This window comes from Ursus arctos, chromosome X (genome assembly GCF_023065955.2).
Source record: "Ursus arctos isolate Adak ecotype North America chromosome X, UrsArc2.0, whole genome shotgun sequence".
NCBI classification, from domain to species: domain Eukaryota; kingdom Metazoa; phylum Chordata; class Mammalia; order Carnivora; family Ursidae; genus Ursus; species Ursus arctos.
Genome location: NC_079873.1, coordinates 977,283 through 992,432, shown reverse-complemented (window position 1 = coordinate 992,432; position 15,150 = coordinate 977,283). Strand labels below are relative to the sequence as shown.

General features: G+C 55.3%; 1 protein-coding gene across 1 annotated transcript in view; it reads left to right on the top strand.

Moving 5' to 3' along the window:
* The window catches only part of LOC130543023 (P2Y purinoceptor 8-like), a 46,669-nt gene extending 35,109 nt beyond the window's left edge, over positions 1 to 11,560 (top strand). Inside the window, exon 2 of the mRNA XM_057308593.1 lies at positions 7,284 to 11,560. Within this exon, the coding sequence (XP_057164576.1) occupies positions 7,317 to 8,393 (1,077 nt within the window). The 5' untranslated portion in view covers positions 7,284 to 7,316 and the 3' untranslated portion in view covers positions 8,394 to 11,560. The remainder of the gene's footprint in view (positions 1 to 7,283) is intronic.
* Positions 11,561 to 15,150: the final 3,590 nt, after the last annotated feature.

The window sequence follows — 15,150 nt, the reverse complement described above, 5'->3', positions numbered from 1 at the left end:
GTGTCCGATATGAATGGGGCTGGGGTCCAGGAGGAATGGGGCTGGGGTCTAGGACGAATGGGGCTGGGGACCGGCGGGAATGGGCGTGACAGCGCTACTGCGTGCAGGATTTCCTTTCGGGGCGCTCAGAACGTTCTGGGGTGCCATTACGCCGACGTCTGCACATCTGTGAACATATTCAAAACCGCAGAATTGTCCACTTTCAACGGCTGCGCTTACAACATGTAAATGACATCTCAACACAGGTATGAAGAACCAAAGAAACGAGGCGCATGCAGGCGTCCCGGGCAGAGGGCAGAGAGCACTGGCGCGCGCGCCCGCCGTGCGCTCAGACCAGCGCGCATTTCCTGTGAGGCAGAGGGCGACAGGCCGTCCCACCCGCGTCCGTCCGCAAGAGCCCCCTCCGCTCGCCCGTTTCTCTGCTCGGTTCGTAAAATTTCCATTCTGCCACCCACCCCGCCACCCGCTGCCACGTCCCAACCACAAGTGCGCGTCTTTACGAGGAGCCCGGCCTGCCAGAGCTGATTTCTTTATTAATCAGCCGTGGCGCTCAGAGGGCGGCCACGGCGTGGGGGCCCAGACGCCCCGAGGGCACGCGGCCAGGGCTCGGCGGTGCAGAGGGGGCTGAGCGCGCTCCTGAGCTGACTCACGAGGACGTGGGGGCCGGCGCGCAGGGGGCTGCTTCACCGAGCCTGTCTTCCTCCCATCCCCCGCCACGCACGTCTGCTTTCAACCCTCCTGCCCAGCATGCAAATTCGCGGGCGAACAAGCTGCCCCTGGGGGTGGGGGGACAATAGATCCCCACGTCCCTTGTTCTGTGCGCAGAAAGGGAACCAGCGTCCCCCCAAGGCCGCCCTGTGCTGGGAAGACCAGGGCACCGTGCTGCACACGCCGACTGCTTTCCTGCCTGTGCTCGCAGGCTCCCGGACGTCCACTCATCTCCCTGCAGTGGGCACGACCCCGCGACGCACACGTCCCCGTGAGGAACACGTCCCCAGACGTGCCCAGAGCACAGAGCAGCGTCCCCACTCACCCTCTGCTCCCTGCACGTTCTGGGTCTCTGCCTCCCCAGCCCCACGTGTGTCCGTCCGTGGCAGCCCTGGGGACCCCAAGGACCATGAGTCATTCTGGGTCCTGACGCCCCGCGTGGACCGAGACGGCCCTGGGGTTGCTGTAGGACGCACACCTGAGCCTGCCTCACTGGAGCAGAAAGCATTCCACTCAAAGTGAAACTCGGGGCTATTTTTAAACCGGTTTGAGGAACCTCTCAGGTGCCGGTGGCAGATGGCACGTCTTCGGGGCAGGAAGAAAGGTCAGCTCAGGGCGGCGGCTTGAAATCTGCAAGGGATTTGAAGGCGGTATGCTGGCCTCTCCTGCACGCAGACCGTGTGCGTCCTGCTGGTGGACACTCCCAGGAGAGTGTCCTCTAGGACGAAATGGCCAACGTCCAGGCTAGCTGTGTCGGGGTGAGGCCAGTCAAAGCAGGCCCATCCAGGGATCCAAGGGCGTCTCTGGGGCTCCCGTCCGCACGAGGGAGGCCCGAGCTACCAACGGGCCACCCTGAGCCCCATGCCCTGCTGACAGGAGCCCCCACATCTTGCAAGTGGGGAGCCCACAGCCTCGGCTCCCTGCAGAACATGATGCAGGAATCCATATTTGGACCTCAAGCCAGCAAGGTCAGGAAAACGGACCTCGGCACCTGCGGCCTGAGCCCCAGACCCTCCTCCCTCGAGGCGTTTTCCGACCTCCAGGAAAAGACTGGCTGACCTTTGCTGATAAGCTCTCCATATGAGCTGCAGCCCCGGGCTTCTAAGTCCCAAACACATGAGGGCAAAGGGCTCCTGCAGGTGCCAGCAGCCGGAAGCACGGGGCTTGCCAAAAGAGGTCGCTCAGTATCCCGGCCTGAGGCCATCAGTATGACGGTGGTGAGGCTCGTGGTCCACAAAAACAGCAAAGCGTGAAGACGTGTCGTAGCCCCATGCTCAGCGCTCTGGGCCTGTCCAAGCCCCAGCTCTACGCTCGCCCTCTTGCAACCTCTGAGCCCCCGTCTGTAAGATGGGACCCTGACGCCGGCCTCACCACCTCCGGGCATGGCAGCAGGGACCAGGGAATGGGCGAGGGACCCTGTGCGGTGCGGTGCCGGCAACTCAGAGGACTTACTGTAACTCAGTGGGATCACAGGAGCTCCCGTGCAATCACAGTGTGAGCAGGACCAGCAGTAATGGCCTGAGGCCATCAGTATAATGGCTGGCAGGACCAGCAGCAATGGCCTGAGGCCATCAGTATAATGGATGGCAGGACCAGCAGCAATGGCCTGAGGCCATCAGCATACCGCCTGGCAGGACCAGCAGCAATGGCCTGAGGCCATCAGTATAATGGCTGGCTCAGCTCAGGCCACTATCACAGAATCCCACTGACGGACGGGGCGGCTTCAACCACATTCATTTCTCGCAGTTCTGGGTGCTGAAAATGCAAGAACTGGCACGGACGGGCTCCGGGGAGGCCCTGTCCTCCTGGCTTGCAGACGGCCCCACGTCCCCAGGAAACCATGGCGTGGCAGGTGGATCCTGAACTTCACGTCACACACCATCTCCCCTTAAAGCATCCTAAAGATGCGTCCTCGAGCCCCCAGTAACCGTCGTCAGCTGGCCCCACATCGGGCTGCCCCATGCAGGTGCCATCTTCGAAAGCCAGGAAAGACACACGCTTTGCTTTCTTTCCCCACCTCCCCCCGACTTTCCACATGTGGCAGCTTTTTCCCAGCCCTCAAAGAAAGAGAAACCGTGCATGGTCCCGGCTGACGCAGGGAAGATGAAGAAAAGCACCAAAGGAATCCCGCAGACTGTGTCAACCAAAAGAAACACCGTGTGGCCTGCTTTCGTTGGCATTTCCATCACCAGCTGCAAAGACGGCGAGGTCTGGACCCTCTGTGCCCAGACAGCAGAAGGGTCCAGCACACAGCACAGGGATCCCTTTGCTGGACTCAGTCCCAGCACCATCAGGGAGCATCTGAGGGACAGGTGGCCGGGAGCTTGATGTGTGGGTTTGCACACGTCTCTGTGAGGGCGGAAGAGCCCGGGCTTGGAGGTCCACAGAAGACACGCAAGTTCACGGTTTCAGTTCCAGCAGCAGGAAATCGCTCACACCTGCTGCATTCAACGGGGTTTCCATATTTCAGGCTGATCCCTGCAGTCCCGCTCAGGGCTTGGTCCTCACACCGCGCTCTATCAGGCTGCGAAATATGAAACCAGGTCAGCCCGGCAGCCGAGCCTGGAGCTGGACCCTGGGTCTGGACCTCTGGGCTGGGCACCTCTCTCTATGCCAGGCTCCCCCGTGCTGGGTTCCTCTTGCAAATATGGACATACATAACGAAGTTGTGGGAAAGTGCTCCCACATAATGATTTTCCTCCAGGGGCTGAGATTGCCGTCTGCAGAGAAACCCCCTGGGTCCGTCTCCATCTGTTTGTCTCGATGCTCCAAGGGGCAGGGCTGAATGGGATGAACCACGCAGGGATTTTCATCAGGGAAACTGCCTGCATGAGAGCGGACAGGGAGGCCGTCAGGGAAGGCAGGAGATGCCTGAGCTTGATGCAAATGAAAGACAGAGATACAGCAGTGTGGGGCGGGCACCCTGATTGCAGAGCTCCCAGGTGGGCCATGCACGGCACCTGGGGTCCTGGGGCCAAATGCACCATGAGAGGAGACCCCATCCCCCAGGTGCAGCACCTGTGTCCTGACAAGGAGCAGCCCAGGGGCCGGGCCTCTGCACAGACCTGGGGACAGAGGTCAGAGATAGGAGCCGGGACCACACCGACGATGCTGCTGTGGGGGACCCTGTGAGGGGCACGGGTGGCTGTCCCGTCGTCTCTTAATATGAGAATCAGCACAAACATAAGGAACTCTAGTAATTGTCTCCCGTCCTCTATGAGGCCCCTTGGCAAGCCATCATCCCTGTATCAGTTAGGGTTCTGCAGAGAAACAGACACAAAAGGATGGAGATATATGATACCCATAAATAAATGCAATAGGGTATACATGCTCTCAGACATATATGTGTGCATATATTTATACACACACACACACACACCCCTCCATGTGGACAATAGCACGTAATGTCACAGAATACATGTGTGTCTGCTGTGAGCGTCTGTATATGCAGGATATATGTATGGGATATACATGCGTGTGTATACACATGACACGATATATGTGTGTACAGTATAAACATGCATACGTGTACACGCAACGAGTCGTATGCAATACACACCCATCTGTATGTGTGTATGTGTACAAACGTATGCACGCAACACAATGCCCACAATAGAGCATATGCGTGTGTACGTGCCGCAGGACATGTATTCAGGAGGATTGTGTGTGTGTAATAGGAAATGCGTGTGTGTATATGCAATAGAATGCATATACCATAGGGTGTGTGTGTACATACGTATATAGTTATGAGTTGGGGGACATGCGCTATGCAATTTGTGTATATGTATACAAGATGATAAATATGCAACAGGGTGTGGGCCTATATATAATGAGACACGATGAATATGCAATAAGGTGTGTGTGTGTGTGTGTCTGTATACATGCATATACATGAGACACAATGAATATGCAATAAGGTGTGTGTCTATATACATGCAAATACATGAGACACGATAAATATGCAATAAGGTGTGTGTCTATATATATGCATATACATGAGACACGATAAATATGCAACAGGGTGTGTGTCTATATACATGCATATACATGAGACACGATAAATATGCAATAAGGTGTGTGTCTATATATATGCATATACATGAGACACGATGAATATGCAATAAGGTGTGTGTCTATATATGCATATACATGAGACACGATGAATATGCAATACGGTGTGTGTATATATACATGCCTATATATGCGAGAAGATAAATACGCAATAGGTTGTATGTCTATATACATGCATATATATACACAAGATGATAAATATGCAACAGGGTGTGTGCCTATATACACGCATATACACGAGACACGATGAATATGCAATAAGGTGTGTGTCTATATACATGCAAATACATGAGACACGATAAATATGCAATAAGGTGTGTGTCTATATACATGCAAATATGTGAGACACGATAAATATGCAATAAGGTGTGTATATATACATGCCTATATATGCGAGAAGATAAATATGCAATAGGGTGTGTGTATATATACATATATATATATATGCTAGAGGATAAATATGCAATAGGTTGTGTGTCTATATACATGCATGTACATGAGACATGATAAATATGCAATAAGGTGTGTGTCTATATACACGCATATACATGAGACATGATAAATATGCAATAAGGTGTGTGTCTATATACATGCCTATATATGCGAGAAGATAAATATGCAATAGGGTGTGTGTATATATACATACATATATATGCTAGAGGATAAATATGCAATAAAGTTGTGTGTCTAAATACATGCATATATATACAAGAAGATAAATATGCAATAGGGTGTGTGTCTATATACATGCCTGTTTATGCAAGAAGATAAATATGCAATAGGGTGTATATATATACATGCCTATATATGCGAGAAGATAAATATGCAGTAGGGTATGTGTATACACAGCATATATATGCGAGAGCATAAATGTGGAATAGGATATGTGTATATATACATACATATACATGAGATACGATAAATATGCAATAGGTTGTGTGTATATATACATACATTTATATGCAACAGGATAAATATGCATTAGGGTATGTCTGTATACACATACATATATAATACCATATGTTGCATATATATGCAATGCACTGCATATACATAGGATATGTGTGTATATACATGCATTTGTATAAATATATGCAATAGGACATGCATGTGTATATATGTACATAAACACACATGCATATATAGATACAGATACAAAAAAAAAAAAACACCTCACATCAAGGAATTGAGCTCGCGCGATTGCAGGGCTGGTAAGCCTGAAATCTGCAGGGCAGGTGGGCAGGCTGAAGACTCAGGAGACAGCTGACCCTGCAGTCTGGAGGCAGAACACCTTGTCTGGGAAACCTCAGTGTTCGTGTTCGGGCCTTCCCCTGATTAGACAGGGCCCACCACAGACTAGAGCATCGTCTCTTCGCTTCGAGGCAGCTCCAGAGTTTGCCGTGCCCTCCATTCTTGATGCATAATCAGATGGTGATATACCCCCGCCCCAAAGAGCCCATAGTCTGTTTGGGGAAAGCCGCGGGACCTCACTCGAGAAATCAAGAGTGCGAAGCAGAGATAACATGCAGATGGCAATGTGGAGATCGGTCAGGTACTCCGTCTGCGCCAGCTGGACAGGCTGCCTACCTGGGCGTCCGGGTTCCTGCACCTGGGAGGCTGGGAGGGCGTTGGGGTTTCGAAACCACACCAGAGGCGTGTGTCTGGCTGTTGGGGCAGGAGCATAGGTGCTGTACCTTGAAGCACGTGCGTGGGTGTTGTTACCTTGAAGCAGAGACGTGAAACAGCCATGTGACACACGGGCACACCATTGCCTCCACCCGTGCTCATGCAGTTAGCGCATGGGACCATTGGCGACAGAGCAGGGGACTCCCTGCGTGGTGTGCCCTCCCAGAGCCCTCATCAGGGTCTCCAACGTCCTCCCCAGTCGCGAATGAGCAGCCCCGGGTGGGCATCCCCAAGATCGGCGCCCCAGCTGTAGGTGAGGGAAGCAGGAGTGTCCAAGCACAAGGCAGAAGAAAGCAGGCCAGGCACAGGGTGACAGGGACAGACCTACTGGGACTTCAGGGCTGGTGGCTCAGCGCCCCCGTGTGGCCAGCTAGAGCAGCCAGCGATAGTCAGGACGCTCCCCGGGGCGACCCCCTCCACCTTTCAGGGGTCCTAGAAAAACGTTTGCAGCTGGAAACCGGGTTAGCGTCTTGGTAACTGTGTAACCTCCCAACTGTGTGTCTCGTCTCCCTTGGCGTCCTCCTGGCCCCAAGGATGAAGCCGTTGCACCATAGCTTGCAGCACGCTCCCTGCGTTTCAAGTGGCAGGAAGGGAGGGACTCTCCACGCAAGGGCCAGGTGTCCTGGCGCACGGGGGATGTCTGGGTATGACGCAGCTTTGCAGGATTTAGCGCGCATCAGCTCAGCTCCGTGACGCAGGGGGGCAACAGCAGCTGAGCACCGGGGTGCGGGACAGCAAGGGGGAGGAGCGCAAGGGAGGCCTTCAGGGAGGAGCCGCGTTCTGCTGCCCTCCTCACCGCGGTGCCCCTTGCCTTCCAGACCCGCGCGCGCAGGAGCGCCAGCAGCGCCACGATGGATATGAACATGACGCGCCCGGACAACGCCACCATCCTGATGCTGCGGGACCCGACCATCGCCGTGGTCCTGCCCGTCGTGTACTCGCTGGTGGCGCTGGTCAGCATCCCCGGCAACCTCTTCTCCCTGTGGGTGCTGTGCTGTCACATCGGGCCGCAGTCGCCGTCAGTCATCTTCATGATCAATCTCAGCGTCACGGACCTGATGCTGGCCAGCGTGCTCCCGTTCCAGATCTACTACCACTGCAACGGGAACCACTGGGTCTTCGGGGAGCTGCTGTGCAACGTGGTCACCGTGGCCTTCTACGCCAACATGTACTCGTCCATCCTCACCATGACGTGCATCAGCGTGGAGCGGTTCCTGGGCGTGGTGTACCCGCTGGCCTCGGCGCGCTGGCGCCGGCGCCGCTACGCCGTGGCCGCCTGCGCCGGCGTCTGGCTGCTGCTGCTGGCCGCGCTGTCCCCGCTGGCGCGCACCGACCTCACCTACACCGTGGAGGCGCTGGGCATCGTCACCTGCTTCGACGTGCTCAAGTCCACCATGCTGCCCAGCGTGGCCATGTGGGCCATCTTCCTCTTCACCCTGTTCATCGTGCTCTTCTTCATCCCCTTCGTGGTCACCGTGGCCTGCTACACGGCCACCATCCTGACGCTGCTGCGCACCTCGGACCCGCACGGCCGCGGCCAGCGGCGCCGCGCCGTGAGCCTGGCCGCCGTGGTGCTGCTGGCCTTCGTCACCTGCTTCGCGCCCAACAACTTCGTGCTGCTGGTGCACATGGTCAGCCGCCTGTTCCTGGGCGGGAGCTACTACCACGTGTACAAACTCACGCTCTGCCTCAGCTGCGTCAACAACTGCCTGGACCCCTTCGTGTACTACTTCGCGTCCCGCGAGTTCCAGCTCCGGCTGCGGCGCTACCTCGGCTACGGGCGGCTGCCGGCCAGCTGCCGGGACACGCGCCGGGAGACCCTGTTCTCCGCTCGGACGCTGTCGGCGCGCTCCATCTCCAGCGGCCACGGCGACGGGCTCGACGCCCCCAGCCGGCCGTCCCTCAATAGGCAGGAGAGCGTGTTCTGAGCCCCGCACCCCTGGGAGAGGGGACAGCTGGGGGACAGAGAGCACGGTCTTTCCCCAACGGCCTGCCAGAGGCAGCCGCCGTGGCTGCGTCTGCTCTGTCCGCCAGCGTGAGCACGGAGACCGTCCCCGAGCGGGCACGGAGGCCGCCTGGAGCCCGTGCTGCGTCCCCCAGCGTGAGCACGGAGAGGGTCCCCGGGCGGGCACGGAGGCCGCCTGGAGCCCGTGCTGGGTCCGCCAGCGTGCGCACGGAGAGGGTCCCTGGTTGGGCACGCAAACCGGCTGGAATCCGTTCTGCGTCCCCCAGCGTGCGCACGGAGAGGGTCCCCGGGCGAGCTCGAGCCTGGGGTCCCAACACAGCCGCAGGGCACAGGGAAGCAGCGAGACAGAACATGGGACAAGACCCAGCGTACCAGGAGGACTGGCCCTGCTCCTTGAGGATGACCACCCAACCTGACCGAGCAGCCAGCCAGCCCAACTGAATCCCCCTCCACCCCCAACATCCGCCTGCCTGGGTCTCTGTGCCTCCTGCTGGGGGCTGCCGGTGACACCTGCTGCTCCCCGGCCTGGGGACCCAGGCACCTGGCAGGACTGCGGACCGCACAAGCCTGCAAGGCTTTGAGCTTAGGGGCTTTCGGGGTGGAACAGTTGTGGGGCAGGCAGCCTCCCCACTGGTCATTTGAGATACAGATGGAGATTGATAGCTGCTATCTGGGGGACCCTGGGGACACCTGCTCCCGCTGTCACTGCTTTGGAAGGAAAACAGACACAGCTGTCCTAGAGTGAATAGTGACCCCAAACCCATGTCCACCCAGGACCTCAGGATGTGACCTCCTGGATCGGGATGACCCTAAATCCAATGACAGGTGTCCTTACAAGACACAGAAAGGAGACACAGACACAGGGGAGAAGCCACGTGAGGACAGAGGCAGAGATGGGAGGGACGTAGCCACCAGTCCAGGGACGCCTGGAGCCCCAGAAGCCAGAAGAGACAGGAAGGACCCTCCCCTGGAGCCTCTGGAGGGAGAACGGCTCTAACCCGCCTGGATCTCAGAGGTCCTGCCCCGCCTGGATCTTAGCAGCCCTGCCCCCCCCCCCCCGGATCTCAGACTCTGGTCTCCAGAGCTGCAGGTCGATGAATCCCTGTGGTTTTAAGTGTCCAGTTTGTGATGGCTGCCCCAGGACACACACCATTTCAGCCACTCTGAAATTGCAAGTCCATGTAAAGCTCGATGCCTGGTGTGATTGCAGGAGGCCCACCACGCCCAGCGCTGGCTCCTGGGGGACCCCGGTTCATGGGACCCAATCCTTGGTGTGCAGGGCTCTCTCTCCTGCAGGGTCAGCCCTCGTGATTCCCAGTGTGAATGCCCAGCACGAAGCCGCCCAGAGAGTCCCCAATACCGCGGCACCAGAGACTTCCAACGCCACCAACACCTTCCTGCACGCCGTCTCCAGATTTTAATTCTGGAACGGGCCTGCCAAGCAGAGAGGGCAAGTGCTGTCATCTCTGGGGCCCCAAAGCCGGAGGCTCCCCAAGGTGGTTTGCACAGAGAAGGCCTGAGTCCCACCTGGAACTCCCACCCACGGGCTCCTTAGTCCTCGAGACGACGTGGCCAAGAGGTGACCTCTCCCCTCTTTGATGCGCACGGTGATGTCCATGCATGGAGTCTGAAAATGATGCAAGTGGCTACCGTTCACAGAGGCACCTGTTCGGGGGAGTAACTGGAGAGGCATACACGGTTCCGGCTTCCCGTGACATGCTGTGGACCCCGGAGGTTAGTGTATAAACTGTGGACCCCGATAGCAGCCTCCAGAGGTTCCAGGCCGCCTCCCTGTGCATGGTCCTAAAATCAAACTCCGGTTCCTACCTTTGCTTTGTGACCATGCATGTCTGGGGCGGGGCGGGGCGGGGGAGGGACAGAGGCACGTGCAGGTGGAAAGCAGGTGAGCCCATGCTACGCTCGCCCTTGGGAACTGAGAGTCAGCCTTGGGGGTCCCCTCGACACCCTCCATGCCACACTGGGGTCGTGCATAGTCATTGCCCACCGCCTTGCAGCTGGAACGTCTCCACAAGGGACAGCGTCTAAGCACATTGGTCCTGAATGGCCACGTGTGTGCACAGAGTTCAAAGCCACCATAGGGACCCTTCACAGAGACCCCTTGAGACTTACCTGGTGAAGGATTTACCTGGGGGAGGCACAGGTGACTGACTCCAAGAAGGCTGGCATTAGGGAACCCCGCTCTTCCCGACTCTCCCAAACCCAAACCCTAGAAAGCAACGTCGACACAGCCCCAGCATCCAGAGTCGGAAATCCTGAGCCAGCAAGACACCCCCACCCACGCTCTGGGCGTGGGCCTCTGATGCACAAAAGCTGTGAAAACCTCAAACCCGCCGCACGGAACACCTCGGCGGCCCGTGAGAAACCCCACACCTTGATTCTGGAGGAAGCCTGTCTACCTGATATCCTCCTTCACAGGATGTCAGGCCCCTGGGGGCCTCTGGTGACAGAGGGGACTGTCACCGGTGTCACTGTCCTATTAGATGGACAGCACCTCGGCGTCGGCGTTAGCGGGGAGGAGGAAGGGAGGCAATCGCACGGGGTCTCTCCCATTGCTGGGAATCCCAATGCACAGTCCCAGCTTCATGCCACGGTATCGGTCCCGTTGCCTGAAATGCCAGGGATGGCCTTGCTTGTGGTTCAACACGAGAATAATGTGGTGTGCCATGTGCGTCTGTGTGTGTGTGTATGTGTGTGTGCGTTCCCCAGAAATCCAACCTGTTCACCTGTGAAGTTGCAAATTAAAAGTATGCACATGTGTGGGTACGTATGGATGAGGAGTTTTTTTTAAGGATGTGACACCAGGATTCAGGTCCTGAGCCAACCCTGATTCTTCCCCGTGCAGAAGGCGAATGCATTTCTCATTCTGACCTCTGAGACCCCTGCTTTCCAAAGACACGTCCCATCTCGCTTTGAACTGCACATTCCCTCCAGCCAGACCCCGGGATCTTCAACGACAAGACTCTCCAAGGAGGGTGGAATTGGAAGCACACGGCACGAATCGGGGCAGCACAACACGGATGGGGCGTGGGGTGTAATCAAGGATTTGTTGTCCGGAATGATGGGGCTTTAAAAAGAAATCCTTTTTTCTAAGTGATACATGTGTAATTATTCATGTGTCTAATGATATGATGTTTGATATGCTCGGCTTAAAATATTACAGAAACAGATGCATACACACATATACATGCAGGCATGCATGCACACACATGTGTCCGTATTCACACAGCTGTGCAGGCATCCATCCATGAGTGCAGACATGCATGCACAAATGCACACAACGTACCCATGTACATGCATGTGCACATCTATCCATGCATGTACACATATGTGTGTACACAATACATGCACACATGCAGGCATCCATCCATGTATGCAAATGTACATGCACACCATGTACCCATATGCACACATGCACGCGCGACCATGCATGCATGCACGCACATGCATACACATATACACGCACAACATGTACCCACATGCATACATGCATACATGCGGCCATCCATGCATGCACACACAGTCATACACCACGTACGTGCACACCATGTGCCCATATACACGCATGCACACATGCAGGCACCCATCCATGCATGCACACACAGGTTTACACACATATGTGCATAGCATGTACCCATATACACGCATGCACACATGTGGCTGCCCATGCATGCATACACACATACGTGCATACCATGTGCCCATATACAGGCATGCACACATGCAGGCATCCATCCATGCATGCACGCACATGCATACACATATGCGTGCACAAAATGTACCCACATGCATACATGCATACATGCGGCCATCCATGCATGCACACACAGGCATACACCACATACGTGCACACCATGTGCCCATATACACGCATGCACACATGCAGGCATCCATCCATGCATGCACACACAAGCATACACACATACGTGCACACCATGTTCCCATATACACGCATGCACACATGTGGCTGCCCATGCATGCGTGCATGCACACACATACATACACACACACGTGCACGTGGGCATGCACACAAATTTGGGGGACTAGAAGAAAAATGGCAGAATGCTGATCACTGGTAATGCTTGAAGGTGGGTGAAGGCAATGTGGGGTTTCATTCTATAGTTCTCTTTCCTTTGAGCATATTTGAAAATATCTATACTTCAAAAAGATGAGGCATACTGGGAAATGTCACACAAAGAAATCAATTTCTGCCCAGTGTCACCTCTCCGAATTGCTGAATATATGGAAGAAGCAAACATTCCCAACCCAGCTGTTCTTGTTTTTCCCTTTTCCTTCCAATTTTTTAATATTATGGTAAAATACATACACGCAAAATTTACCGTCTTAACCACGTTTAAGTGTGCGGGTCCGTGGTATCAAACACATTCAGTGTCCAGAATTCATCTTGTAGAATGGGAGCTCTGACCGCAGCAAACAAGGAACCCCATTCCCATCCCTCACCATCTGCTCTCCGTCCCTATACAAGGGACGCCTCGAGGGGCCTCGCATACACATGGAGTCAGGCAGTATTTGTCGGTTTGTGTCTGCGTTATGTCACCGACCGTCACGTCCTCCAGCTTGGCCCACGTCACCTCTGTATCAAGGTACCATGTACCCACCCCACGATTCACCTGGGTGTTAGAACCTTTGTAGAGGTGTCCCAGAAACACCACAATGCAGCTACGGGACATTTCCATCGCCCCAAAAAGATGCCCGATGCCCATTTGCTCCCGATCCCGACGGCCAGCCCCAACCGAGCACACAATACACTTTCTGCGTCTGTCTACCATTTATCACTATTCTCACCTCCTTGCTCCGCGGGCTGGGTGACCACCGCACGTCCATCATGCCCAGGACAGAATCCAAGTAGCCCTAGTGAAGCAGATTTTGTCCTCGATCTTCAACAAAGGATCCAATCAAAATACCCAAAGCAACGGGGCTGAAGGAGCCAGGACACACAGAACTGTGTCTCCATCACGAGGTGCGGGGAACACATTCCTACCCTGCACTTTTCACTCTTTCTGGAAAAGACAGCCAAGGAAACGCATCCCACACTTACCAAAACTTGAGAATATCATAGTTATTTGGTGAGCGTAGAAATACTTTGGGTTCAGACTGACATAGTGAAAAAGTTTCAATGTTTGACCTTGGCTTTTTTTTTTTTTTTTTTCCCAAGTCTGATCTCTTTGGAAATCTGTGCCATTCTGCAAATGTCCACAAGGGATTTTTTGGTGGTTTTTTTGTTGTTGTTGTTTTGTCTTGTTTTGTTGTGGGTTTTTTTTTTTTTTTTGTAGTGTCATAAAAGTAACTTTAGGGTAGGAATAAATGCAAGTGAAGGCACAGGGAGAGGGGCTCTGGACGAGGATACGCCGTGTAACGGGTACGCTAGTCTCTGGGACTCACCGATAAACCCCACACCACGGGCAGCCATCGTAGGACAAACCCCACACCACGGCATCCCCCAGTCTATCACACAGATGAGCTCCTTCATCTCAGTAAAATGGGGTGGGGGTTGGGTCCATCTTGCAGAGGAGCAAACTGAGGCACAGACACGTGGAAGGATTCACCCGGGGTCCCAGAGCTGGAGAGTGGGACGCCCCGGGTTTGAACCTGGCACCTGTCCCCAGAGCCCGATCCCACGTCTCCGCGGGAGCCCAGACTGGGTTTATGATTCCTGCCTACAGTCGGCGGCTAAGTCCCTCACGGAAGGCGTAGGCTGGCCCACCCGGCAGCTCTCCCTTGTCTCCGTGTGCCCCTTGTGGGGACACGCTTCTGCCGTGAAGATCACCCTGAGTGCAAGTGAAAAACCATCAGAACGCCAGCCAGCCTGTCCCCCTCCTCGTCGTCGCCAGTCCCCACAAAGAAGCAGGCGGGGGGACCTCTCGGGAAAACGATGTTCCGTTAACTGGATCCTGGAAGGGTCCTGGGCAAATGGGCGACCTCCGATAGCGGTCTGGGGATGCACCTGTGTTGGCTCGTAATTGTGACCAAAGCACCAGGTGATGGGAGGATGTCGTCAACGGGACGGGGAAGGATGTGACAGGTGCACGGGGACCCTCCGTGCTATTTGGGCGACCTCCCCATGAGCCTAAAACGATTGCATAATAAACCAGCTCTTCTTTAAAGAACGAGATGCGTGGCTCGTGCACAGACGTGACGGGATCTGGGGGGAAATGTCGAGCTCAACCTATCAAGAACTGACCTCCAAAATACGGGGGTTGTTTTGGGCACGCTGTCCTGGGTGAGGCCACCCGGCGATCAGAACCGCCATCAAGGGGCTGGCTGGTGGGCAGCCATAATCCAGAGAGGCTCCGTGAATTCAGGGGTCTGGGGGACTGGGATGGACGGGCACAGAGATGGGAGGAAAGGGGTAGGATTACGTGCATCCTGCCGTCCTGGTTCTCGGGCTCTCTGCGGGGAAAGCACCAGGGACAAAAGAGGCGGCCACTGTGATCTGTATGGAGGGTCCCCAGGCTCTGGGAGCTGGCTCCTGGGCCCCCAGCCACCTCCCCAGCCCCCAGGTGCACTGCAGACTCTGGGTTCCTGCCTGTGTATTACGACACGGGCTATGGGCATCTATGCTTCGAGCCCCTATCCCGTGCCTCATAGGAGATCAGCCAGCGCAGGACATTAAGGGGGGAAAATGAGAGCTAACAGTGCCACCAAAATACATCATAGGCTGTCATGTTGAAATACGTCTG